Source organism: Columba livia, chromosome 16, assembly GCF_036013475.1.
Source record: "Columba livia isolate bColLiv1 breed racing homer chromosome 16, bColLiv1.pat.W.v2, whole genome shotgun sequence".
Classification (NCBI taxonomy): domain Eukaryota; kingdom Metazoa; phylum Chordata; class Aves; order Columbiformes; family Columbidae; genus Columba; species Columba livia.
In genome coordinates this window covers 6,007,061-6,033,301 of record NC_088617.1, presented here as the reverse complement: position 1 = coordinate 6,033,301, position 26,241 = coordinate 6,007,061, and the positions used below count along the sequence as shown (strand labels likewise).

Below are 26,241 nucleotides of genomic sequence, written 5' to 3'. Positions count from 1 at the left end.
GTCCCGTTCAGCCCGTGACGGGGGTCTCCGCTCCCACCCCGGTTTGGACTCTCTGGAGCCCGTTGGGCAGCACTGACAGAGTCGGGGGGTCCCGCTGTCCCGGGACGGCCCCGGGGGGCGGGGCTTTACCGGAGCGGGCGGGGCGGCGGGCGCTCAGCCGGTCAAAGCGCAGCGGCGGCGGCAGCTCCGGCTCTGGGAGCAGAACCAGGAGCGGGAGGGGGAGCTGGAGCTGGAGCTGTCGCTGTCCCGGGACGGCGGCGGAGGAGGTGAGAGCGGAGCCGAGCCGTGCGCGGACCCTGAGGGCGGCGGGGCCGGGAGGGCGGACCAGCCGCCGCTGCCTCGGTCCGGCTCCACACGGGGACACAGCTCTCTGGGGTGGGACACAGCAGGAACGGCTACTCCCACCGGTGTTCCTTGTGCTTTGTAGGGCTGAATTATCTGACCTGGTGCGGGACAGGGAGGGCAAATATCTGCTATGGTGCTGTCATGGGCCATCGCTGCATGGGTTTACGGGGAGAATCTGGCACTGGGCTTTGCCAGCAGCTGGTCCTGGGGACATCCCAGCAGCTGGGGACATCCCTGGCAACAGGAGGATGTGCTGGCTGGGGCCACTGCTCCTGCTTTGCCCTGGGAACAGAGCTGGCCCAGGCTTTGGTGCGTTGGGAAACATGAAGGGTGACTGTGGGGTGGCTAGGACGTGACAGTGATGTCCCTTGAGGACTGTGTGACCAAGGTGATGCTGCTGGTGCCTGGCTGCTCCTCCAGTGAGGCCAGCAGTGCCGTGTATGTCCCCTGAGAGGCTGGATCCCCCACTCAGCTCTGAGCTTCCTCCTTCACTGTCACCTCTGGCATGTTCTCCTTTCTCTTCACCGAGGTCTCACCCGAACAAGAGAAGTGCCTTTGCGGGGGATTTTCCTTGCACTCTCTGCTTCTTGCAGCACTTTTTCCTGCTGATGTTTCTTGGGGACCTGGAGAAAGCTGAGTATTTGCATTTGCTGTTGGAAGTGGGGCTGGAGCGGGGCTTTCACCTCTGTCACAACAGCTTCACTTCCCCTCCCCTGGCCGCAGGATGGGTTGTGTGAAGTCGAAGGAAGCTGGTGTTCAAGATAAGATGACAAAAGCCGACCCTGGCTCCAGCTCCCAGCAGGGCCACTATGTGAGGGACCCCACGGCTGCCAACACGAGGGTAAGCAGGAGCTGCTAGGCGAGCCGGGGGCACGGGGCTGAGCCATCGTGGGTGCTCAGCCCCTCTCACCACAGCTGCCAGCACTGAGAGAGGGGCTGGCTGGTGTGTCCTCCTGCCCCTGCCAGCCAGGGCCAAGACCCCCATGGGGTACAAGTCTCTGCCGCCCACAACATCACTCTCTGCTTTCTGTCCTGCTTTCCAGAACAATAATGTCCCCAATGTGGCTGTGCCCTCACCTGAGGATGGTATGTACAGGGGGCTGCAATTGGGTGCACAGCATGGGACTGTGGGGGGGAGCATGGCTGGGTCCTCTCCTGCCTCTCCTCCTGTTTGTCCCAGTGGGACAGGAGCTCTGGGCTTCCTCAAGGGCCAGACGTGGCCATGACACAATGAAGATGGAGGTGCTGGGGGATTCTGGCTGCACAGGACAGGGGTGGGAGGCCCTGTCCCAGCACAGGGAGTGTGGTCAGGGAGCTCCCTCACTGCAGGCTCAGGGGACAAGGTGGTGCTGGCACTCTACGACTACGAGGCAATGCACGCTGGGGACCTGAGCTTCCAGAAAGGCGAGCGCCTCAAGGTGCTGGAGGAGTAAGTGCTGCCAGTGTCGCCCTGCCCTGGCATCTCTTGGAGGCTCATGTGGCCCTGCTGTTTTTTTTCTGGAATTTACCCCCAGAGGAGCTGGCAGAGCTCAGTGCCAGGTGCCATGGGCTGACCTGATGCCATCTCTGTTGCAGGTCAGGGGAATGGTGGCAAGCGCGGTCGCTGGTGACGGGGTGTGAAGGCTTCATCCCCAGCAACTACGTCGCTCGAGCTGATTCGCTGGAGACAGAGGAGTGAGTCCATCCCCTGGTGCACATCCCTGCCCCACGCAGTCCCATGGTCCCCACCGTGGCTGTCCCTGCTCCTGCCCTGTGTCCTGCCCCACAGCTCTCCCCGCACCAGCAGCATTCCCTGGTTCATTTGTTTCTACTGCAGATGGTTTTTCAAAGGCATCAGCCGGAAAGACACGGAACGACAGCTCCTTGGCCCTGGGAACGTGGTCGGGTCCTTTATGATACGGGACAGCGAGACAACAAAAGGTCTGGAGGGATGTCTGCAGCGGAGCGACTGCCCCCACCTGCTGCCAGAGGAGCTTGGGGGCACATCCCCAGCCCAAGGGCTCTGCTTTGCCATGGGGCAGGGACTGGGTGTCCCATGCTCCTGCTGCAAGTGTCCCTGCAAGAGCCCATGGCACATCCATATGTCCAAGCCCCACAGCGGGGATGGGGTGGATGTGCTGCTTTGAGGCTGCCTTTGGAATTTGGGCTGCAGGTGCAGCTGGGCTCATGCCTGGGGCTGAGGGGATGGTGGCAGCACAGTGGGGACAGGTCCTGCAGGGGTGGCTTTGCTGGGTGATGGTGCTGTGTGTGCCATTAGCTTGGGATAGCTGGGCACAGTGGGGACGTGCCCTCCACGCCAGGGCTGGCAGCTCCCCGCTCCCTGAACAGGCTGCTACTCCCTGTCGGTGCGGGACGGGGACGACGTGCAGGGCGGCACGGTGAAGCATTACAAGATCCGGATGCTGGATAGCGGCGGCTTCTACATCTCCCCACGCAGCACCTTCAACACGCTGCAGGAGCTGGTTCAGCACTACAAGGGTGAGCCCTGGGGTGCCTGGTACCCCCATCTCGGGCAGGGCTTTTCCCCTGAGCTGGGTAGCTGCCGAGCAGCTGGGGTGCGCAGAGACCAAGGGGCTCCTGCCTGTCACTGCTGTGGATCTGGCAGTGACGTGCAGTGATCCTGGACTTTCCCCTTGTGATGGCCAGTGTTTGGCATGTTTGTGGTGGGGTGCATGGTGCCAGCATGTGCCCCGTGGACACGGAGGCTGCCGTGGGCTCTGCTTCAAAGCCCAAAGCAGCTGGTGAGCTGGGCCAGCTGATGGCTCTGGCTGCTCCCCGCAGAGCAGAGTGACGGGCTGTGCCAGCGGCTCACCTACCCCTGCCACGTGCCCAAACCACAGAAGCCCTGGGAGAAAGACGCCTGGGAGATCCCTCGGGAGTCGCTGAGGCTGGAGAGGAAGCTGGGAGCCGGGCAGTTCGGAGAAGTGTGGATGGGTGAGAGCAAGGGGGAGGCAGCTGGGAGGAAGAGGAAGGTGGTGGTGGGGGAGGGAAGAGGAAGTGGAGGGATGGTGGGGAAGAGGCAGGGAGAGAGCAACCTGTGGGAGAGGAGCATGGGAAAGCAGAGGTGGCCCTGGCCTTAGAGCAGGGGCTGCTTGGGGCTGGGTGTGTGGGGCAGCCCTGGGCTGTGCTTGGTCTGCAGCAGCTCCGTCTACAGGAGTGGGTGCTGTGGCTCCAAAACCCAGTGCTCCCAGGGCCTGGGCACTGGGCAGCCTGGGAATGGTCTGTCATGCTGCCCTGCAGCCACCTACAACAAGCACACGAAGGTAGCAGTGAAGACAATGAAGCCAGGCAGCATGTCTGTGGATGCCTTCTTGGAAGAGGCAAATCTGATGAAGACACTGCAGCATGACAAGCTGGTGAAGCTGCATGCCGTCGTCACCAAGGAGGAGCCCATCTACATCGTCACTGAGTTCATGGACAAAGGTGCTGCCTGTGTCCCTGCACGGCCACTGCAGGCCAGGTGGTGGTACCCGGGTGCCCCATGGATCAGCCCCCCTGCACTCCTGGGGTCGGCCATGGGCTCTGCACCCGCAGCCAGGGTGCTGGGAGCGGGGCTGGGTCCTGCTGCCACATGTCGGTGCACTCTGGGCAGGGGACACGGTGACAGCCCTGGAGAGGAAGGGACAGGGATGGGGGCAGATGAGGACGAGTGTTCTGCAAGGCAGGAGGGAGCCCATAGTGGGGCTGGCCCTCCGATCAATCCCCATGAGTGCGGTGGAGGGTCAGGTGTGTTTCCTGACCGAGTCTTCAAGTTGTGCTCAGCTCCCTGGGACCCTGTGGGATCTGTGTCACCCTGAGGGCTGGCACAGGCTGCGGCTGAGCCATTCACCCTATGCCCTTCCCGCTCTGCAGGGAGTTTGCTGGATTTCCTGAAGAGTGATGAGGGGAACAAGCTGCCGTTCCCAAAGCTGATCGACTTCTCTGCCCAGGTGAGGGGGGGAGTTGACCCTCCCCAGCTCCTGCTCCCCCTGTCCCGGGAAGGGTGAGGGGGTGTTGAGGAGCCCGAGAGCTCCCCTGGGCCTCGGGCAGTGAACAGGCCAACGCTGGGGCTGGGGGACGCAGGGAAGGAGCCGGGGAGGTTTCCCTGCGGGCAGGCAGCCGTCTGTGGCCCCGCGGGTCCCGCTCCCTGCGCAGCTGCAGGTGGGTGTGAAAGGGGAAGTGGCGGCTTCTTCCCCATCAGCCGCTCGCCTGCGCCTGCCAAAGCTGCCAGGGGGGTTTGGCCAGGCTGCTCCTTTTGAGGAGCTGCAGAACCTGCATGTTCTGAGGCTGTTGTGGTTTCTGCTTCGTGGACTGCAGCCCTCGCAGCCCGTGGTGCTGCTGGGCTTTGTGGAAGTCACGGAGGGTGATGGTCGGAGCTTGTTTTCACTGCTCAGGTTTGCATGGTCCCTTCTCCAGAACGTGCTGGTGCTGGTTGGCGTGGCCTGTGTGAGCCCAGAGAGCAGCCGTGGCAAAATTATCAATTTCTATCCACTGCTGATGTGCTGGCTACCTGCAAACAGCATGCTCTGAGCAGCAGAGCCTTCTCCCCTTGGCTGCACACTTTGCAAAAGCCCCACAAAACTCCCTGCGGCCGTGCAGCCACTCTGTGCCACCCCAGCACCAGCCCCGCTGCTCCAGGGCAGCGTCTGACACCCCGGGCAGGACCCAGCCACAGCTGCGGCTGCATTTCAGCTTCTTGGTCCCAGCAGGACCGTTTGCTGCGTTCACAAGGGGGCTGAGCTGGGCACTGTAGCGCAGCGTGTTCTGTCACCCCACAGCAACGCCTGCGGGCGGTTTGTGGTTTGTTAAAATGCTCTGCCTGCCAAAGGGCTGTCACGGGCGGGGGGAGGCAGCTGGAGAGGCAGGAGGACTCAGTGGAAATCGTTGAGGGAATATTTGCAGGAGGTGACTTTGAGTACAGCTGTTAAACATCTAGCTTCATGTGTGCAACCATTTGTGCAAACACTGTCTTGTCCCTGCTGCTTCTGCAGTGTCCCCAGATGCTGGCTGAATCCAGGGGCGCTTTGAGCCAAGCTTGGTACCTCTGAAATAATTCATAGAGCTTCCTGAGCAACAGCAAAGCCAGGACGCGAGTCCACACCCCAGAGGCTTAGATCCAGTCCCAGGCCAGGGGCTGCAGATCAGCTGTGTGCTCCTGCAGTGGGGCAGCGTTCCGCAGCGTGAGGCAAAGGCTGAAGTGCTGCCCTGCGCAGGCAGCAGCAGGCAGGCAGCGGGCAGTGAGCTTGGCACCGGGGTTTGTGCTGGGGCTGGGTCACTGCGAGCAAAACTGTGTCTGTGCTCGTGGAAATAACCCTTCTGCTCCAGCAGTGCTTGTTTACTTCCGTATTTTGTGGAGCTCTGTGAGCACCGTACCTGGGTCCAGCTCACGCGGGTGTGATGGGGACAGGAGGGTGTCCCATCCTGGATGCCAGTAGCATCCAGGCACAGGATCATTTGGCACAAATCTGAGGCTTCATTGTGCACACCCTGGGTCATGTCTGCATCAATTGGGGCTAAAACCTGCTCGTGCAGAGACTTCAGAAGATGGAGCTGGGGGGATCACCAGGGGCTGTCACAGCCATCCTGCCAGGCACCCATGGCACCCAAGGAGACCCATCAGGGAGACCCATCAGCGAGCTCTGCAGTGCTGGCCAGCCCTCACTGCAGCAATTAGTATGTTTGTTGTCCCCTTAATAAAGAGAGAGGACAGTTTACACCCTGCTTCCCTCCAGCAGTTGCCGAGGTGTTTGGAGAGGCAGGAGGACTCAGTCTCACGCCTTCTCTGAGCAGAGAATGACTTACTGCTGCTCACGGCTGTGTGGCTGCCTGAAGCGGTTGCACCTTGCCCTGCAGGCACTTGCTGTGAGCACATCAGCTCCCCTGATGCCAGTTCTCACTGCTTTTATCACACCTGGGCTTAAATGGGTTGTATTGGGCTGCTCCCCCATAGCCTCACCTCTTCTGCAAGGGGTTCCCTGCTCAGAGAGCGGTTCCCATGCTGGTGAGTCGGTCACGGCTCCTGCTCTGACCCAGGCTCCTTTCACCCCTTTCCCAGCACTACCCGGACGCCAGTAACCTCCTTCCATTCCCGGCAGCGGCCGCCTCGCGGGGGTTGTTATTTCAAGCAGCTTCTTTGCATTTTTCTCTTTCCCCTTTCTACAGATTGCAGAAGGAATGGCTTTTATTGAGAAGAGGAACTACATCCACAGAGACCTGCGAGCTGCCAATATTCTGGTGTCAGCGTTACTGGTGTGCAAGGTCGCAGACTTCGGGCTGGCCAGAGTCATTGAGGACAACGAGTACACGGCGCGGGAAGGTGCGGGAGCTGCGGGGGTCTGGCCCTTCCTGAGGCCGGGAAGGGTTGTGGGATCCACTTAGAGTCGCTTATCAACACGTGACCTTGGTGGCCAGGACCCTGTGGGGACACACTGTGTCAAGGAGGGAAGCTTCTCTCATTTGCATGGCTTCACATCTTCCTCTTCTGTTTCTTGTTCCCCTTATTTCACCACCAGTTTCTCAGCATTTGAGTTAGAGCTCATGTTTCCCATTGGATGGATCTCTTTGTCCAGGTGCCAAGTTTCCCATTAAATGGACCGCGCCAGAAGCCATCAATTACGGATCTTTCACTATAAAATCAGATGTCTGGTCCTTTGGGATCCTCCTGACCGAGATCATTACCTATGGACGCACCCCATACCCAGGTGAGGAGGTGAAATCCCTCTTCTAACCTAGTTCCAAAAGATGTGTTCCACCTTCTGGGCCCCATCCATGAGATCTGTTTCTCCCTGAGGTTCAATTGCTGAAAACAGAGGGGAATGGGCTGAAATCTGAATCTCCCACTGGGCGCAGAGCTCAGAGATGGTGGCAGAAGGTCTCAAGATGGCAATTCTATCTGTGAGCACGGAGAGGGGCTGGAGCAGGGGCAGGCTCCGAGCAGTCACACCACTCATGCAGCTACATCTGCTGTTTGACAAGAGCTCACCTCGGATGGAGGATTAGGATTTTCTCCCTGGGAGTCCTCAGTGGGCACCAGCTGTTTTCACTGACCTGAAATCCATGCCGAGGTGACATGGGCTCCCTCAGCTTCCCAAAGCAGAGCTGGGACAGCTCCTCTGGGGAGCCCATGAGATGAGCCCAGGTGGGGATGATTTTAGGGTGTTTGCTGCTCTGGGGAGAAGAGAGCCCCCCTCTATGTACTGCAGGAGGTCCTGAGCCCCTCCAGCTCCATAGGAAACCAACAGCGGCCAGGATCTCTAAAAGATCTGCTCTCTTTCTAAAACAGAAGATATAATAATGTTTTTAATGGGAGAGGATAACTGGGTTGGCCCAGGCTGTGCTGCACAGCCCCGGGAGAGCGGGTGTCACACAGCACGGGGTCCTGGCTCACGGGTTTGTGACACAGCACCAGCTCCTGGGTTTCCACCTCCTGCACACTGAGCACATTTGGAAGCAGCGTATCAGTTCAGGGTGACAGCTGGGTCAGGTGTTTTGGGGAAGGCTCAAACAATCTGTAAATCATCATTAGAAATGACCCTGTGTTTTACACTAATTGTTTCTTTGGTACCTTGTTGTTTTGTTTTTGTTTTTTTTTTTTTTTTTTCCAGGGGAAATTGTTCTGTACAAGAAAAGTAAAAATTGCCATAAACCAACCATGAAGGATGTGGGGTGGCATAAAGGGTTGTTGGGAAAAGACCAGTTCTACCATCACACTAGCTTATTTTTAGCAGTGACACTGGAAGGAATGGCTCATTAAAGACTCAGCAGATGGAGAAGTGTAGCCTTTATTATGTGGAAATTGATACAAAATGATTATAATTCCCATCTGATCTGCTCAAATAGGGTACAAAACTGCATGCTACAACTAACTCAGCATCTTGGTTGGCTGCATGTTTCCCTGACCAGGAGTAAAGTTCCCCCTTCCAACCCCTCTAACCCATCCTTCTCCTTCCCAGAGACATTGCCCAAAGGGTGGGTGGGTTTGGGGTTGGGTTTTTTTTTTTGTCTTGTAAGAAAAAATAATCATCCTAAACCATGAAATGTTCACCTGTCCCATTTCTCAGGGATGTCGAATGTGGAGGTGATCAGGGCACTGGAGCGTGGGTACCGGATGCCTCGCACCGAGAACTGTCCCGAGGAGCTCTACAACATTATGATGAGATGCTGGAAGACCAAACCGGAGGATCGTCCCACTTTTGAGTACACACAAAGCGTTTTGGAGGATTTCTTCACTGCCACAGAGAGCCAGTATCAGCAACAGCCATAACGCAGGTGGAGGCAGCGGGTGCCCCGCTCTCCCCGTCCTGCCCACGACCTACCTGCGCACACTGTCCCCGCCAGCCCGGCCCAGGAGCCAGAGCCCGGCTGCCGCGGTGGGGCTGGACGCGGGGCAGCAAGCACCACGCTCAGGGCAGCCCGCGGGGCTGCCGGATGGGGGGAGCAGTGACACAGGGCCGTACCCTGTCCTGTCACACATCCCCGAGTGCCTGCGAGCAGCTGCTCAGGGAGCTGCCGCCGGTGAGGAGCGACGGGGCTGAGCCTGTTTCAGCTACAAAGGAAAAAAAGTACTATTTTTGTAATCCTTCTGAGATCTTACCGCGCTGTTATGCAGAAGTAGGTGCTTTAGGTGCGATGGGTGTGCTGTGCAGTGCCCGTGTCCCCCGGTTCCTGCGCGTGTCCCCGTCCCCGTGGGTTCGTGTGATGCAGCACGTTGGCTCATCCTCGACACGGGACCCTGGGGTGTGGATGCCAAGTGTCGCAGAAACACGTTCCTCTCCTCACCCTCCTGGCTTTCCTCCCTCGGTGTTTTTGGCGGTGTCCCCTCTGTAGCGTGAGGCTGTGCCGGGAGGGTATGGACAGACAGACAGACCGACAGATGGACAGCGTGGGGCAGGGCAGCCCCAGCCCCTCTCTCCCGCGGTCTCCTGGCTGCTCTGCTCGCAGGTGACCTGTCACCTGCCCACTGTTTCCTGCACATCACTCTGTGTTGTTCATTTTTAGTGTTTAATGGTAGGTTATATTTTGGGAAATGGAAAAAGTAATTTTTTTTTTAATGATTGTCCTGTATGTCTCACAGCAGGCGGCTTCTAGGCCTGTGAGTCTGTTTTCCTCACATAAAGAGCTTTTTCTGTGCTTTTATACAAGCTTCGAAGCATTTTTTTGTAAACAATAAAGTATGTATAAACCTCGTATCACGTTGCCCTTTCTCCCCGTGGGGCCGTACCGGAAGGACTCGGCCATTCGGGGCCTCCTGGACCTGCCGCCCTCACCAAACATGGCGCCCACGCACTCGCTCCTGCCCACGGCAGGAAGGCCGCTGCCCTCAGCAAAGATGGAGGCGCGAGCCGCCCCCTCCCTGGTTGGCTCCGCGGGGCCGGAGACACGCTGGGGACCGGAGCGGCGGCCCCGCCCCACCCGGCAGCAGGGCTGAGCTAATCTCGGCTCGGCCCGGCCTCGGCGCCGCCTGCACCGGCAGCACGGCGCTCCGCTGTCCGGCCCGGCCCGCTGGGGCCGCTGTCGCCATGGCGATAAGCCCCGCAGCCAACCGCGCGCCGCTTCCGCTGACGTCTGCCGCGACACGTGGATCCAAGATGGCGGCGTCGGCGGTGATGGTGAGTGCGGCGGCCCGGGGGCCGCCAGGGCCTGGTCCGGCCCCGCAGCGGCCCCGCGTCCTGCCCGACTCCTCCTCGGCCCAGCCCGGGCGGGCGGCGCGGCCCGGGATCGGCGCTGCTGCGGGACGCCTACCGCTCCGGGTCGGGCCTACCCCGCCGGCCCCCGCGCCCCCCTCGTCGCCCTCGCCCCGGCCCCGCGGGCTGCGCCGACCCCGACCGCCGGTCGGGGGAGGCTCCCGGCTTCCGCCTGAGGCCGTGACCCCGTCCCGCGTGTCCCCGGCGTGTCGCCACGGCCTGGGCGGTGTCGGCGGGCGGGGCGGGGCAGCACTTGGGCCGCCGCTCGGTGCCCGCGGGCCCGGCGGAGCGAACGGGCCGGCCCGGCCCCGCCGGCACCAGCGGCTCTGTTTGCCCGGTTCCCTGCGGTGCCGGGGAAGGAGGGACGCCGGCTCGGGGCTCTGCGGGGGGCACGGCCGCAGCCTGAGCAGGGGCTCCGGGCACTCCCGGTATTAGCAACACCGGCTGCTTTCCCTTCCCCGTTCCCGTTCCTTGTCCATTCCCTCACCGTGCCGTTCTCTCGAAGGGAAACGCTGGCCCGAAACAGATGCTGATGCCAAGGAAAGAGCCTGTTGCGTTTCGTGTGGTTTTCACAGGTGTTTGGTAGCAGTTATGAGCTCAGGGCGCTCATAGTCACCTCCCCATGCCTTGGTGTCTCTGTTATTATCAAGTAGTTCCTTGAGTCCTTGGAGAGCTGAAGGTGTTTCTGGTGGGAGTTTGTGAGGGTAGATGAGCATCAGGGCTACCTCACAGAGGAGAAAATGAGCTGCTGAGACATTATCTGCCTGAAGTCCTGTGGTAGAAAAATGGGTTTTCCTCTTTGCTTTCACAGGAAGACACTTATTTGATGTGTTGTAAGAACGGCTGCATGAATAAATGATGTGTGCTGATACAAAGGTTGCTGTTGGCTGGGGTGGGGGGTGAGGTGAGTTTTGTGGCATAAAGATCGGCAGAAGCTGGAAGGGAGATTGGAGAGCAGAATTTCCAATTTATTTTGCTTTAGAGCATCTTCATACTCTGCTGGCTGTCTCCAGAGCGGGGAGGAGGGAGAGTCTGAGCTGCTTTGAGAGCTGAAATGGTCCTGCTGGTGATTTTCCTGTAGCTTTCTCTGTTCGGAAAGGCAGAGGAGCCGCTGACAGCCAGCCTGCTGGCAGGGGAGCTCCCTGGGGTCAATGGGAATGCAGCACTTATCTCCTTTGGAAAGGCAGCAGAGACTCCTCAGGGTGCAAGGCTGAGCTGGGCAGAGCTGCAATAAAGAGGAGTTTGTCTGGTTGTCAAGAGCATCTAACGAGGCAGCCCCCAAAAAGGGGGTGAGTGTCGGGCTGGCAGCTCAGAGGGGCTGAGGAGCAGGTGCTGTTAGCACCGTGCATGTCCTGCTAACATGCTGGAGAGCAGAATAAACATTACATGGGAGAGAGAGCTTCAGTTTGCCCTGTTATGTGTGGATATTTTTTCTTCCCTTGAAATCCTGGGTTATGTCTTTCCTCCCTGTCACCACATTAAAAAGTTTTGGTGGGTGGAACAGGACACCAGGGCTGTGTGAGCCTGGCGGAACAAATGCCACTACAGGGGTTGTGCTTTCCCTGTGTTTCTTCGAAAGTTAAATGCTCTCGGTTATGGCTGTTTGATGTCCCTCTTGCCCTTCCCTGTGTCTCAATCACACGATATCCATCGTTGGTGCTTCCTACTTCCTTGTCCTGCCTTTGAGCAAATACTACATTGTGTTCTTAAGTTTGGATGTGGATGATGAAACTGTAAGACCTAAACCAGCCTAGATATGGTACCAGCAGAATGCTTGACATTACTGCTGCTCAAAGGCTTCTCCATGTTGTCAGTCTGTAGAAAACCCTTGCCAGGAACCTGGGCAGGGATGTGCCGTGACATTTGAAATTTGTTTGTTTGATTTTTTGAGAGAAAGAGTTGTGCTTTTTGCACGGTAGATCACTTGGGCACGCGTGCTGCTTCTCACCGGGTGCTGGGATGTGGGGACAGGGGCAGGAGGGGCTGCAGTTACCGCTCTCATTGAGGTCATGTTCTCCTAAGAAAGAGTCTCTCGCAAGTGTGTGTCTGCATGCGGTAAAATAATAAGGCTTCATCAGTCTGAGTTACTTTGTCTACATGCGACTCGTTTTCACAGAATCACAGAATCGACTGGGTTGGAAAAGACCTCAGAGATCATCGAGTCCAACCCTTGGTCCAACTCCAGTCCGTTTACTAGATCATGGCACTAAGTGCCATGTCCAATCTCAGTTTAAAAACCTCCAGGGACGGTGAGTCCAGCACCTCCCTGGGCAGCCATTCCAATGCCTGACCACTCTCTCTGTAAAGAATTTCTTCCTAATATCCAGCCTAAATTTCCCCTGGTAGAGTTTAAGCCCATGCCCCCTTGTCCTGTTGCTGACTGCCTGGGAGAAGAGAGCAATCCCCACCTGGCTATAACTTCCCTTCAGGTAGTTCTAGAGAGTGCTGAGCTCACCTCTAAGCCTCCTCTTCTCCAGACTAAACAACCCCAGCTCCCTCAGCCTCTCCCCATAGGTCTTGTGTTCAAGTCCCTTCACCAGTCGTGTTGCTCTTCTCTGGACCCGCTCCAGCACTTCAATGTCTTTCTCAGTTTGGAGCTGTGCTTTTTTTCTCAGTTTGGAGCTGTGCATGTTTGTTGTGTGACTTGTTGCTTCGTCGGATGATTCAAGATTGTCATCGGAGAGATTTTTTTCTTTTTGTGCCTATGTTTTGAAATGTAAGTAGTTGGTAAAGGCGAGGAAGGCGATGTCTCCTGCCTGCTAAGTCTGCCTCGCCAGGGCTCCATCCTGCGAGCTCTGACCTTGCATGGGAGATAACGGAGCTTGCAGGTGTCTCCCAAATGAGGTGGTTGCCTGGCCAGATGTTGTGCACGTGTCTGTGGTGTCCCTGCTAAGCTGCTGCTTTGTTTGGAGAAGACGAGGCACATTTGTCAATGCGGAAGCAAAGATCCTGACAGGAGAGGCTGTTGGCTTCAGCCGGGTTAGGAACCTGTGTGGGGCATTTCTTCCAAATTTCACTTCCAGAGCTCCCCACCTGTTGCACAGCAGTGGTCCCAGTTCTTGCTACCAAATATTTTTTTCCTGGCAAGGTTTTCCACAGTCCCCCTCCTGTCTGTTCCGTTGCCTGGTGCTGCCTGAGTCATCATCATCTGTATGCAAAGAGCCCAATTTCTGCCAAAGTTGTCATCAAAAATTTCATCTTCAACACGCTTGCATGTCTCCTGAACACCTTCCAAAGTTCTGTCCTAATCTCATCACCTTGGAAGCTCTTTGGTGCAAGGATTTCACTGTTGGTCTTTGGTTTTAATTAAGAAATATTGTGCTGTGTGTGTCTGGTACTTCAGTGACAAACGAAGCGAGGTAATTGCTGCGGGTCGCTGGGTGCTGTGGAGTGTCATGCACAAGAGTGTTTTCCTTCCAGTGCCTTTCCTGCCCAGCCAGAGAGTCACAGGTGCTCTTATGAGATCAGAGAAGGCAGAATTTAGTGAAGCACCGAAAACAAACCCCACATTGTTTCAAGGTAGATCAATATTGAAGTCCAGGCTGTTTTAAAAAGATTGCTTCCCAGCTGCTTTCCTGGTGAGGCTTTTTGTCTCTAAAGGCATTAAGTTGTACTTAGAATAGATCTGAAAATCTTCCTTGTAAGCAAAAAAGTTAGTTTAGTACTAATGCATTTTATGTGGATTCCTAGCATTTGCATGTTAAATACATCTTAGGTTTAAAAAACCCTGATAAAACTTTTTCTTTCTCCGTCCTGCTCAGTGCCAGTAGTTCTGGGTGCTCTATTGACCCTTGCTGGTGTTTGGGCCAAACGTCCCTTGGCAGCCCCAGAACAAGCCAGGGTGAGGAAGAGGAAGGGGCTGTGGGGGCAAGAAACCCAGGGAGGGACACACACCCAGCAGGGCGCTGGGGAGACTGAGCTGAAGCTGGTAAGATCATACCAGAGGTGATGTTCTCATCCGGCCAGGATACTGCTGTCTAATGCTCTTTAAAGCTCGTTTTTCATTTCACAGCCTTCCTGCTCGTGCTGGAGCGGGGCTGGGTTCCCCAGGTGGCTGTTTGGCCAGGTTACTGGGCAGTGCTGTGGCCCAGATGGGTGAGGAAAGAAGAGCGGAATAGGAGGCTGGTGACACGACCGTCCCTGTGGGTGAGGTGAGGGTTAGTTTGGTGTCCCTCGCCCTACACCAACTGCAGGTAGCGGTGTGTGAGCACCGCCCGTGAGCAGCCGCAGGGTCACCCCGACACACAGAGCTGACAGAAATCCAGCATCGGTCGCGTCCCTCTCCTCTGGTGACCCGCAGAGTTGTCTGATGCAGGTGGTGGATGGGTGGGAAGAGAAAGTTCAGATGACAGCCTGCCAGCTGAAACGTGTTACAGACGAAGTGCATTTGTCTTGTGGTTGAACAAAGCCAAGGTTTTCTTGACAGCAGAGGCGCACAGAGTGGAAAGTGACTTGGTGAGAGTCACAAAACACAGTTAAGAAGAGCTTTTCTGAATGTAGTATTTCCAACGTAGCCTTTCCAACGTCTGGGATGAACACTTGCCATGTAGTTGCTCATCTCTAATGTTGTTTCCATGTTTCTGTTGCATTTTAATATTTTCTCTCCTTTTTGCAGGAAAGGCCGAGGTATGTGCTGGTCTTGCTGTTGTTGCTGCACAGTACAGACTCGTTCTACGTACCTGGTGTGGCTCCAATCAACTTCCACCACAATGATCCTGTAGAAATAAAGGTAGGATGAACTTAAATGCAGCTGTTAGTCCGTTTGGTTTGGGTTTTTTTGTGTTTTACTTTGTTCCTTCTTTATATCGTAAAAGCCAAGTGGGACTAGAAAGTAAAGTTTGGAGTTCCTGTTACTAAAATGTTAGGGTCAGATATTTTCTCTTTCCACAACGTTGGGGTAGGTTATTGGGGATGAGCAGCCCTGTCCTCATCTTACCCTGCATTTCCCAACGTGATTCTCTCTCTTGCTTCTGTTATCTTCTTCCAAATTCCTTCAGCCATCGCGCAAAAGGCCTCAAGATGTTGTTCTGTCTGGGAAAAGAGCCTCTTTCTCACTGCAGCGTTGAAGTTGAATCGGAGATAAGCGCTTACGGCGTGTGGGCCTTTAGGTGCTGGTTGGATGGTAAAACAAAGAAGTGGTTTGGATCAGACCTTTTCAGTTTTCCCTTCTGCTCAGTTTGCCGTGTTATGTCTTCAAGTGAAATCCATTATAAGCTCTTCCCACGTGCAGCATTTGTTCTTGAGCGTTGTGGGTCCTGCAGCCCTCAGAGCTGTTCCTGTGTGGTCGCAAATGATGGAACAGTCTCACCCGTGCAGGAGGAGGCCAGACTTTATTTCCAGACATCAGCAATTTATAGAGCATTTCATTTATTTTTCTGAAGCTGTGGCCTCTGTCTCAGCAAAATCCAGCCCCCGTGGGGCTGCCGAGCCTTGCTGCTCCCACAAAGCACAAACCGAACACTCTCTGGCCATGGGCTGCCAGACGTGGGTTATTTTTAAGCAAATGAGACTCGCCTGTGGCTACAGCCAGCTTCCCAGCACAGGGTATCGGAGTGGCTGTTCCCAAAGGGATTTCAGGAGCCAAATGCTTCCTCCAGTGATAAGGCAAGTCAGCTGTTTGCCAGTGCTCTTCCAATAAATGAGCTTGGCTGCCTTACAGAACGCCCCTGTTTTCAGAGTCGCTGCGGCTCTGGCTGTGGTGATATGTCTCCATGCTTCCCTTGTGCCATGTGATTTGTGGGAACTCTCCAGAAATGTTTGGGGTTTGTCACCGCCCATTGTCCTCCCAATCTGATGGCTCTCTGGCTCACAGAGATAAAAATTGCTCAACTCTTCGTATCGCTGGAGGCCAGACCTCCAGGTCCAGTGGGGCATGAACTGTTTTTTTGAGGAAACAACTGCACTCTTGCATGAAACATGACTCCTGAATCTCTTTTGGGCTCTTTGCTATTTCTTAGAACTTCACTGAGTCATAAATTTGTGAAACCAATCTGCCACACTTCTTTCTTCAAGCGTTTCTTTGTGAATGAATTGCTACTAAATCATAGTGTAGAGACTGTACAACTGGGAATTGTGCAAAAGGAAAGAAAGCTGGAGCTCTCCCAGGAACATCTGTCGCCTTTTTTCACAGCCTCTGAAAGTGAACTTTATGGAAACAAAAGCGACTTTAAGGGAAGTGTCTTGAAGTAAGCGTCAGCTTCTGGCTGATGCTGAGAGGGAGGAAACTACTGAGTTCTTTCCTGGGGATAATCCTTCTGTTCTTCCTCCAGGCTGTGAAGCTCACCAGCTCACGGACGCAGCTGCCGTACGAGTACTACTCACTGCCCTTCTGCCAGCCCACCAAGATCACGTACAAGGCTGAGAATCTTGGTACGTATCTGCCGAGCTGTGTGTTCCCCGGCACCGAGCGGCTGCCACGGAGCTGCACGAGGGTGTGTTTACAGGAGTAGAAGCAAATGCAGATATCATCTCTAATAAAGTGTGAGCAGAGAACCTGCTTCCTCTCGTTTGTTCTGTGCTGGCTGTTTGCCAACTGGGATGTCCAGACATTGGAAAGGGGAAATGGCGTTCCTGAAGGAGGGCACGTAACCTGCTTCAGAAACAGTGCTTGATGCCTCCAGTAAAATAGCTGGGCTGTCCCTCAGTCTCATCCTTGGTGACAAAGGAGACTTTGCTGTTGCTGTTCCTGCCATACAGAGCACTGCCCGCTGGCAACGGGGTCAGTGCCGAGGTTGGCAGACTCTTACCCCGCCCTTATCTTGTGTTTTCCAGGTGAGGTTCTTCGGGGGGACAGAATTGTAAATACACCTTTCCAGGTTTCCATGAACATGGAGAAGAAATGTGAAGTTCTGTGCAACCTTCCCAACAAGCCGGTCACGCTGACGGTGGAGCAGAGCAAGCTGATCGCCGAGCGCATCCGGGAAGATTACTACGTCCATCTGTGAGTCATCTTGAGCGCGGGTTTGTGTCAGTGGAGATTTTGCGTTGTGGACAAATTTGATCTGAAATCTGTGTTTTCAGCATTGCTGATAACCTCCCTGTGGCAACACGCCTGGAGTTTTATTCCAATCGTGAGGAAGAGGAGAAGAAGAAGGAGAAAGATGTGCAGTTCGAGCATGGCTACAGGCTTGGGTTTATGGACGGTAACAAGGTAGAGAATCCAGATGCTGTCTGAGGGGTGTCCGTCAGAGGCTGTTAGAACTCTACCAGAGAGTGTCAGAAATGGGAGTACAACCAAAAAGCTTTTATAAAGAATGGAAGAAGGAGAGAGGTCTCTTGTTGGAGGAGGGGTTGTGTGCTGGCTGGTGGGTGCGATAGCCAGGACCCAGCTTGGAATTGCTGTTGGACAAACTCCTGCAGCGGTTTCCCCTCAGCAGAACAAAAGCAACGTACCCCAAAGGCTGGTGAATCTTGGAGGGTCTTGGAGCATCTTGTCCTAAAAAAGAGGAAAAAAAAGGTGTTTATTGGAGAAAAAGCTGCTGAAGTTTGCAAATGGAAACTTAGCATGTGCGTTCCTGCAGATGTTTTCCACAACTGTTTGCGCTAAGGTTGGCTGTTTGACTTAACAGACGTGTCTGTTTGTCATGCTCAAGCATTCAGCTGCAGACACAGCTCTGATTGCTTGAGCCCAAGTCCTTAGGGGTGAAGGAACCTGCTGGGGCTGCTGGACTTTGTTCGCGTAATGGGGAATGTAGGAGCCTTTTCAAAGCGCAAGCTTAGAGCAGAGCCTGGGTCATGTCTGTCTGTCTGTCTGGCAGAAGCAGCAGGCAGGAAACTCGAGCTTGTAGCTACTCAAGTCTTTCCAACCTAAATTTGGTGATTCTGCTGCCATGGAATGCATGGTTGAGATGTGAGATATCATTATATTTTCCAGGCCAGAAATAGACTGGAGCATTGTCCCTGATGCTTGGAGTGGTTGAGGTGTTGCCTTTTCAACATCTCTGTTCTTTTCTCCTGTTCTCTTAGCCCTGGGAGGTGCCTCCCTGATCTCACTCTGTAGCACAATCCACCTGGGGACAGTTGGAGCCTTTAGTTTTCTGCGCTAAAGCTGCTTTCTGCAGTTGTTGTTTCTACACTTTGCCTATTCCTCCCTTGTGGCACTAACTGTTTATTTAATGTCAATCTGTTTTAGTTCTACCTGCACAACCACCTCTCCTTCATCCTTTACTACCACAGAGAGGATGTGGAAGAGAGCCAGGAGCCAACCTACAGAGTTGTGCGCTTTGAAGTGATTCCTCAAAGTATTAAACTTGAAGGTGAGAGACTCTTTGGGAGTGAGCAAGGGAGAAGAGTCTCTTGTGGGGCTGAGAGTTGAACACCACTGATGTATCAGTATGCCAGTTGTTCCTTCTGTTACTGTCTCAGAGCACAGAAATGGGGGATTTTTAATTACAAGAACAATAACCCCCTTTGTTATTAAGAAAGTATCAAAAATAGAGAGATGTCCTTGAATTGCAATCCATGGAAAATTAATTCATCTAAAAAGATTGGGGCTTGGGAATTGGGTTTTCTTGCATGGTCATCTAGCATCCAGCATGCATGGCATCTCGCTCTTCTTGTGGCCCAGATCTGCCTGACTGGGACACCACGTGCTAGTTCAGAGACCCACAGAATGTTTGGAACTGTTCTGGGGGGACTGAATCTTAAAAGTAATGGGTAGGGGAAAACCACTCCTACCTCAGTGAGCACAACATGGAACCTGTGTCTGGAGGGGAAGCTGCTCCCGGTGTGTATCATCCCTTGCAAGTCCCTTGGGGCAGCAGCACGCTCTGTTGGAGAGCACTTGTTTCTCAGCATATCATGTGGAATAAAGGATTTGTTGATGAGCTTGATCCTTGGCTTCAGAGCCTCTGGCTTTTGCCCTTCTAGTGAAGGAAAGCCCTATGTAGAACTTTCCTTAGGGTTTGTTAATGATGCTTCGCTTCAGATTGGAAGACCAGCTTTGGAGTCATCGCGGCACAGCGCCCAAATGACACCTGGGGCCGGGATGATGCACGGAAGCAGCATTTCCTCCAGGGAAGGGCTGAGGGGCTGATCTAGCCTGTGTTTTCCCTTTCAGACTTGAAGGCTGATGAGAAGAGTATGTGCACCCTGCCCGAAGCCACGGGCTCTGCCCCTCAGGAAATAGATCCTTCTAAAGAGAACCAGCTGCTCTTCACCTACTCCGTGCACTGGGAGGTGAGTGTGCACTGGGAAGCTGCTGAGAGTTCCCTCCCCGGCTGGCAGCTCCTGCTCTGCAATCAGGCTCAGAGGAGGGGGTGTGGAAGATACTGGGAATGTGCCGGTGTGAGAAGGAACTTCTCTTCTTTCAGGAAAGTGACATTAAATGGGCTTCTCGCTGGGACACCTACTTGACCATGAGTGATGTGCAGATCCATTGGTTTTCAATCATTAACTCGGTCGTGGTTGTCTTCTTCCTTTCAGGTGAGTTTGTGTGGGGTGAGGATGGCTTCACCGTTAATCTGCAGGGAACTGTCAGCTTCGGCTGCAGGCGGCTTGAGGAGAGGATTAAGAAGGGACAGGAAATGAACATCAGCACAGAAAACCTTCCCATTCAGGCAGGATTCCATGAGTTCAGACTGGTACCCACTGCTGCTCTCTGACTGGGGTAGTTGGGAGAGTAAACGGTGGTTAACACATGTCTCACATGTCTGTATTTAAGGAGAAAACCCACAGGAAAGCCAAGGTGTGGCATTCCTGCAGGAATCATGCCTTTCCTGCTCCCTGAGATTTTGTCTCTGTCTTCTCTGAAGGTTTGGGGAGGTGGCTCGTAACTCGAGGGCTCCTCTACTGGCCAGGGCTGTGTGTCGGTGGGAGCCATGTCACTGCATGGCTTGAGAGCAGTGTGGCCCCACAGGAGCCTGTGAGCTGAGCTCAGCTTGTGCTTGTTTTCAGGTATTCTCAGCATGATCATCATCCGGACTCTCCGGAAGGACATTGCCAACTACAACAAGGAAGATGACATTGTAGGTGTTTGGTTTTGGGGCCAGGAGTGGTGGGTGAGGGGATGCGCAGATGAGGAGGGATCTTGGCTGAAGACTTGGGTGTATCATCTTTTTCCTTGCTCCTGTTTTGCCCTGAGCCCTGAAGATGGGAGAGACAGTTCTGTCATGTGCTGTCACGATACCTTTGGCTCTCTGTATGGTGGCAGAACACTGGCTCAGATGTCTTCAGAGCTCAGTAGTGACTGCAGATGGTTCCATAAACGTGTACCCTGACACTGGCAGTTCTGATCTGAACTGCTTTAAGCCCAAGAGGAATGAAGTTTAATTAGAGGCACATAATTCTGTAGAAGAACTGGATACAAGGAAATTAATGTCTTAGGCTGCCTGTGGTGGGACCTTCATTTCCATTGTCAGACTGTATTTGTATACCTGCTTTTCCTGTTGTTACCACAGGAAGATACTATGGAGGAATCTGGTTGGAAACTTGTGCATGGAGATGTCTTCAGGCCTCCGCAGTATCCTATGATCCTCAGCTCTCTCCTGGGTTCTGGAATTCAGCTCTTCTGTATGATCCTGATCGTCATCTGTAAGTGGCACATGTTGCAGAGGGTGTCTGTAACGAGAAGGGGAACGATGCTCAGGGCTGTTGGTAGCTCCTGTTGACTTCAACCCATGCTCACCTTGGCCTGAGTGAGATGGGATTCAGTCTGATTCCTGTTGCAGGGTTTATTGAGGTGATAGGCCTGTGCACAGCATTTCTGAATTCCTAGACAGCGTTTCCCAGCTGAAGGCACCTTTGGTGTTTGTATTTCCTGTTACCAGGATATGTGCCCTGTGGGACAGCAGGTGGAGAGACTTGTGCACATGCATGCCTTGCCTTCTGAGCTGCAGCTGCTCCAGCCTCTGGGGAAACTGGGGCTAAAGCTTGGTCTGTAGCTGAGATCAAAGCTGCGGCATCCTCTCTCTGGGCAGTGCTGGAGGCTGTGGATGCTCTGAAGGAAGCGAGGTCTGTGCAGAAGGCAGGTTCTGGATGGCTGTGCTCTGCCCGTGGGACGAGCCCTGCTCTCCCGCTGCTGCCCAGCGCGTGTCCCTCAGAGCTGCTGTTCTCTGTCCTTTTTTCCCTCTGCAGTTGTCGCTATGCTGGGGATGCTGTCGCCTTCCAGCCGGGGTGCGCTGATGACGACCGCCTGCTTCCTCTTCATGTTCATGGGGTAGGTGCTGCCCCGCAGCAGCGCTGTCCTGCCCGCCCCCTCCTCAACAGCACAAGCTGATTGCCTTTGTCTTGGCTTGTTTCTCTCCAGGGTTTTTGGTGGATTCTTTGCTGGCCGCTTGTACCGGACTCTGAAAGGACATCGATGGAAGAAGGGAGCCTTTTGTGTGAGTCCTGCTCTGTGTGTCCAGGTTTGCGGGTGGCAAGATGTGTGGATATGCTCCATGCGTATTCGTGGGTGGCTGGACACAGCCTGGCTGTACGGCAGAGATCTGGTGTGGATCGAATCCTTGCAGCTTTATGTGAAAGGGTAAATGCCAGAGCATGTTGTACAGTAAAGCAAGAGGATTGTCCACGATCTGCCCCGCAGCCCATCCACTGTGCAGCAGTGCTGTAGCAAAAGCAATGGTTCCTCCACATGGGCTTTACCCCAGCCATGGACTCGTTAAGGAGAAACATCTGTCTGATGAGTCGCGTGTTTCCTTGTAACCTGTGCTTGCTCTTGCAGACAGCTACCCTGTATCCTGGTGTCGTCTTTGGGATCTGCTTTGTCCTGAACTGTTTCATCTGGGGGAAACACTCCTCCGGAGCGGTAGGTACCACCATCCTGGAGCCTGCTGGGTGGGTGGGGGGTGACGGGGCTGTTGAGGACGTGCTTAGTGTCACAGTAACTGTAGACATGTGGGTGCCAGTGCAGGGGCTGACTGTGGAGCTGGTCTGGCCATTGACCTCAGTATCCACGGCAGGTGACCGTGTCAGCAGCCTCAGTTTGTGACCTTTGGTGTGATTCCAGGTGCCTTTTCCTACCATGGTGGCCTTGCTCTGCATGTGGTTTGGGATCTCCCTGCCCTTGGTCTACCTGGGTTACTACTTTGGATTTCGCAAGCAGCCGTATGACAATCCTGTGCGGACAAATCAGATCCCCCGGCAGATTCCGGAGCAGAGGTGGTACATGAACAAATTTGTTGGGTGAGTGCTGGGTGTCCAGGAACTACGGTGACTTAACCTTGGTCTCTGGACACTGACAGACAGCAGGTGTCTTTCCTTGAGTAATGCCATACCAGAGACAATCTCCATAATTTTGCTGGTGCTTATAGACATGGTATGTGCTCAACAGTGGGGAGCAGCCATGCCATTTACTGTGTGAAGTTTATTCTAGTAACCTGGAGCTATAGAACTTTCATTAGGGATGCTCTGTGTGGTTACAGGGGACTTCTAATGGCCAGACAAGTTATATTGTGCTGCTTATGAGATTTCTTTCTCACTTTATAGGATTCTCATGGCTGGTATTCTGCCTTTTGGAGCGATGTTCATTGAACTGTTCTTCATTTTCAGTGTAAGCATTTAACCCACTTCACTTCTGACTAGGATTCCTCATATGCCAAAGCTTTGGAAAGGGAGGGGCCTTTGTGGGAGCAGCCTCGTGCCCCTGTCCCTGCGGAGGGGCTGGTAGGGTCCCCTGTCCCTGCAGAGGAGTTGGCAGGGTCCCTCGGGCCCTGGGGTGTTTCCAGAGGGTGCTGGACTGGGGTCTCCTCAGCCTGTCCCTTGCCGCACACACCTGGAGATGTCTGAGGGACACTCCTCAGTCTTGGGAAGGATGGTGGGAAAGAGAAAAGCTTTACTGTAATGTTCTGTCGAGGAGCGGGGCCCTCATTTTTCTTTGGGGTGGCTGGTAGGAGTTAGTCTTCCATTTGCTGATTGATCACAGTAGCATGGAAACAAATTTATGCCGTGTCTTTGTTTCAGGCAATCTGGGAGAACCAGTTCTATTACCTTTTCGGTTTTCTCTTCCTGGTGTTTATAATCCTGGTGGTATCGTGCTCCCAAATCAGCATTGTCATGGTGTACTTCCAGCTCTGTGCTGAGGTGAGATTTCCACGTGTGTCAGTTCAGTAGCTGAGGGTGCACACTTGCTTCTGGAACAGCACAGCTGACATTGCTGCTGCTCGGCAGAAATCCAGTGTGGCCCAGCTGATTGCTCCTGACCACCCCTTGACTTCATGCAGAATTGCAGCTACTTGGTTATTTGCTAGGCTGGGAACTGTGATTTCATATCAGAAAGTCTGTTAGGAACAGAGCATTTTGAACTGATACCTCTTCCCAAAGAAACTATTTCATTCCATCCATGCATAAAATGAAATGCTGAGCCGTGTTCTTAGTGGTTGCTCTGATAACGACCTGGCTTTGCCTCACTGTCACCTTTTCATCCTCCTTGTTTGGAAACACCTCTGTGACAAAAGAGCTGCCCAGCCCCAAACTGTGGTTTTCCTTAGAAGGAAAATGGGTGGTGTTCACCCTGCCCCAGCCAGTTCACAGCTCCCGGAGCCGGCGAGGCAGGAAAAGGAAGCCCTGGGATAATGCTGAGGCTTTTTCCTGTCAGGATTACCGCTGGTGGTGGAGAACCTTCCTGGTGTCTGGAGGATCTGCCTTCTACGTGCTCATCTATGCCATCTTCTACTTTGTGAACAAGGTATTGTCATTCCTTCTGTATGGAAGTCTCAGCTTTCCAGAGGAGACAGTTGGATTTGGGAAGGGAAATGGTGAGACCCACCTGCTCCTGTCTGTCCCCGTGTCACCCAGGCAGCTCAGCTCAGCTCACCCAGGGAGGGTGTTACTGCTGCTGAGCGGTGTTCCCTGACCCCCCTTCAAGGGGATCTCTCTTCAGCTGGGCAAAAATGACTTGGGTGGAGGTTTTCTTCCCTTTGCCAAGGTTTGGGGAGCCAACTCTTGTTACTTCTGTACTTGATTTTGGGTTTTTTTTGGTTTTTTTTTTCTGTTTCAGCTGGATATTGTTGAGTTCATTCCCTCCTTACTATACTTCGGCTACACCGCCCTTATGGTCTTGTCCTTCTGGCTCCTCACTGGCACCATTGGCTTCTATGCAGCCTACATGTTTGTCCGGAAAATCTATGCCGCAGTGAAAATAGACTGAGGATGCACAGAGCCAGCAGAAATAGACACCTCTGAATGCGTGTCCTCCCGGGAGCAACGGGGACGGCTTCTCCAGCTCTTTTGAGGAAACAAAATCATGGGAGAACGACAAGAGAAATAAATAACTCCTTGTTTTGGAATGTAACTTTGGCACAGTGTACATGGATTCTGGGCTACTTCTGGGGGGAAAAGGGGTCTGTAGATACCTTACGTTTTAACTTTATTATCCTGTTCCATATTTGAGGGAGTTTTTTAGCAGAGAAATGTCCCTCTGTATAAGTAAAGCCCCTTTTTGCTAATTCATCCTTTTTTTTTTTCATGTTGATGATGAATGGATTTGAGAGCACAGTGGAAATGCTTGTGAAAATGTTTTCTTCCAGCCCCAAGGGTGCTCTGGGATTCAGGGAGACTCTTCAGACAAATATCAGACTGGGTTTACTTTCCTGCCTTCATGTCTGCACAGAAGAAGGAGCTTGACTATGGCAAAAGGAACCTGAGCGCTCGCCCAGCGGGATCTCTGCCCGCAGGAGTCCTGGCTTTGGCTTGTTTACACATTGCTGGAGGTGCCATTCGGAGCCTGCGACATGCAGTTCACCCTGAGAGAGCCTGAGAACCGCAGCCCTCAGCCTCGCGTCTCCCTCCCTCCGGCCTCGGACAGCGCGGGCTGCAGGCGGGTGGGATTTCCCCTTTCGGAAGGTGCAGCGGGATGTCACGTTCTGGTGGAAGCGGCGTGATTGTGCTGGAATATACGACTGGAAGGATGCGCGAGGTAACTCGGAGCGTTTGTTCTGCCGATAGCTCTGCTCCCGCCGGGATGGCGCAGAGCCCTGCGCCGGGAAGGCTGCGGTGCTGCGGCCTCGGTGCTGAGCGACCTGCTGGTGTCGGGGCTGAGCTCCTCGAGGGGTGTGGGGGGGCTGGGCAGAGCTGGCGGCCCCAGGGTTCTCCGACTGCTTGTGCTGCTCTGCTCCTCTCAGATGTCTCTACCTCCAGGAAACAGGAGCGTGCACCCCAGAGCTGTGTTTTGTTCTCTGCAGAACGGTCCAAGCCCTCAGGGAAGCTGATGTGGGCTCCTCCGCAGTGGGCTCTGCTTTTTCTGTGGCTTGCTGCCTGAATCAGCCCATGGGAAGCTCTTTTTTTAAAGAGGTTAAAGTTTTTTATTTCAATTATGTTTACCAGTGAGAAGGCTCCACAGCAAAGGCTCCTTCCATCCCCAGACCAGCTGCATTCAGTCAGGGCTGCAGGGGAGAGGTGTTTTTTTTGTGAGATCTGTAAAAACTTCTATTTTTTTGCAAGCAGCAAGGTCTCCAAATGAGCAGCTGCCACAGGTCCCAACCCAGAGCCCTCCCTGGCACCAGCACTGACGTGGGCTTTGGGCCTTTAACCCCAGTTGCCATGACAGTTTCCACCAGGTCCACATGAGGACCCGTCTCTTCCCGTGGCCGTGTTCCCCACGGCGTCCTGCCCTCCCCATGTGGCAGCTCCTGCAACCGCCCCAATGCCAAATCTCACCAGGCAGGAGTCGGGGCTGGACAGAGGGAGCAGGGGGTGCATGGAGTCCTGCCTCGGTTCTGCTTTGAGATCCCGCTCGGAGATTTTGGTTGTGTTTTTTGTTTTGTTTTGTTTTCAGTTTTTCTTGCCCCACCCCAGTGGAGAGGCTCAGCCAGCATTGATTTCTCTCCCTTCCCCAAAGGGTTTTCTCTGTATTCTTTGTAATTTTTAATTAATGTATGTATTCTTTGTGTCCTATTGTAAATAAATCTGCCATTGTCCTGTTGTCCTGCTCTCCTGAGTTCTCCTGAACCACCCCTTGTGATTTCATTTTCCTGACGCTCAGCCTGTGTGACACCCGCATGGTCTTTGGTGCGTGGTGTCAGTCAGAAGCAGGGCTTGGAATACACCGCGGTTTTCTTTGTGGTATTTTTCTCCTGGTAAACTTGACTGAGCAGCAAGTTTGTCCCAATGTGGCACGTCCTGAATACTCTAGTATATTGTAATTAAAATGCCATCGGTCAGACATTTCTCACTGATCCCATGGATTTATCTCTCGCTGTGCTGCTCTCCTGTGCTGTACGGGAAGGTGGCTTCAGCAGCGCGGCTCTTGTGTGTGCAATATGTTGTTTGCTGTGGATAGCGCTGATGGTTGGAGCAG

At 54.1% G+C, this 26,241-nt stretch overlaps 2 protein-coding genes across 3 annotated transcripts; both read left to right on the top strand.

The window, feature by feature from the left end:
• Positions 1-135: 135 nt before the first annotated feature.
• On the top strand, positions 136-9,512 carry HCK (HCK proto-oncogene, Src family tyrosine kinase). Of its 2 annotated transcripts, none has more exons than XM_005499530.3 (13): positions 136-266; positions 1,069-1,186; positions 1,389-1,431; positions 1,675-1,774; positions 1,921-2,019; positions 2,162-2,265; positions 2,674-2,823; positions 3,127-3,279; positions 3,586-3,768; positions 4,198-4,274; positions 6,487-6,640; positions 6,894-7,025; positions 8,385-9,512. In XM_005499530.3, the coding sequence occupies exons 2-13, from the start codon at positions 1,070-1,072 to the stop codon at positions 8,585-8,587; spliced, it is 1,515 nt and encodes a 504-aa protein (XP_005499587.1). In that variant the 5' UTR covers positions 136-266; position 1,069; the 3' UTR covers positions 8,588-9,512. The 2 variants fall into 2 exon arrangements, with proteins under 2 accessions (XP_005499587.1, XP_013226438.1); XM_013370984.3 differs by having other exon boundaries at positions 156-266; positions 1,043-1,186.
• Positions 9,513-9,749: 237 nt separating this feature from the next.
• TM9SF4 (transmembrane 9 superfamily member 4) lies at positions 9,750-25,866 on the top strand. Its single transcript, XM_065032097.1, has 18 exons — positions 9,750-9,932; positions 14,623-14,736; positions 16,277-16,376; positions 16,779-16,947; positions 17,028-17,157; positions 18,139-18,262; positions 19,066-19,184; positions 19,319-19,430; positions 19,902-19,972; positions 20,405-20,537; positions 21,081-21,162; positions 21,253-21,328; positions 21,670-21,753; positions 21,955-22,130; positions 22,434-22,497; positions 22,908-23,027; positions 23,542-23,631; positions 23,944-25,866. The coding sequence occupies exons 1-18, from the start codon at positions 9,843-9,845 to the stop codon at positions 24,091-24,093; spliced, it is 2,004 nt and encodes a 667-aa protein (XP_064888169.1). The 5' UTR covers positions 9,750-9,842; the 3' UTR covers positions 24,094-25,866.
• Positions 25,867-26,241: the final 375 nt, after the last annotated feature.

What these genes read in the sequence shown, in the direction of transcription:
- HCK (XM_005499530.3), top strand. Translation starts at nt 1,070, where the DNA reads ATGGGTTGTGTGAAGTCGAAGGAAGCTGGTGTTCAAGATAAGATGACA. An exon ending in CGCCTCAAGGTGCTGGAGGA is followed by an intron (nt 1,775 to 1,920) that starts GTAAGTGCTGCC and finishes TCTCTGTTGCAG; the next exon opens with GTCAGGGGAATGGTGGCAAG. An exon ending in CACTGAGTTCATGGACAAAG is followed by an intron (nt 3,769 to 4,197) that starts GTGCTGCCTGTG and finishes CCCGCTCTGCAG; the next exon opens with GGAGTTTGCTGGATTTCCTG.
- TM9SF4 (XM_065032097.1), top strand. Translation starts at nt 9,843, where the DNA reads ATGGCGATAAGCCCCGCAGCCAACCGCGCGCCGCTTCCGCTGACGTCT. An exon ending in ATGATCCTGTAGAAATAAAG is followed by an intron (nt 14,737 to 16,276) that starts GTAGGATGAACT and finishes TTCTTCCTCCAG; the next exon opens with GCTGTGAAGCTCACCAGCTC. An exon ending in CCTACTCCGTGCACTGGGAG is followed by an intron (nt 19,185 to 19,318) that starts GTGAGTGTGCAC and finishes CTCTTCTTTCAG; the next exon opens with GAAAGTGACATTAAATGGGC.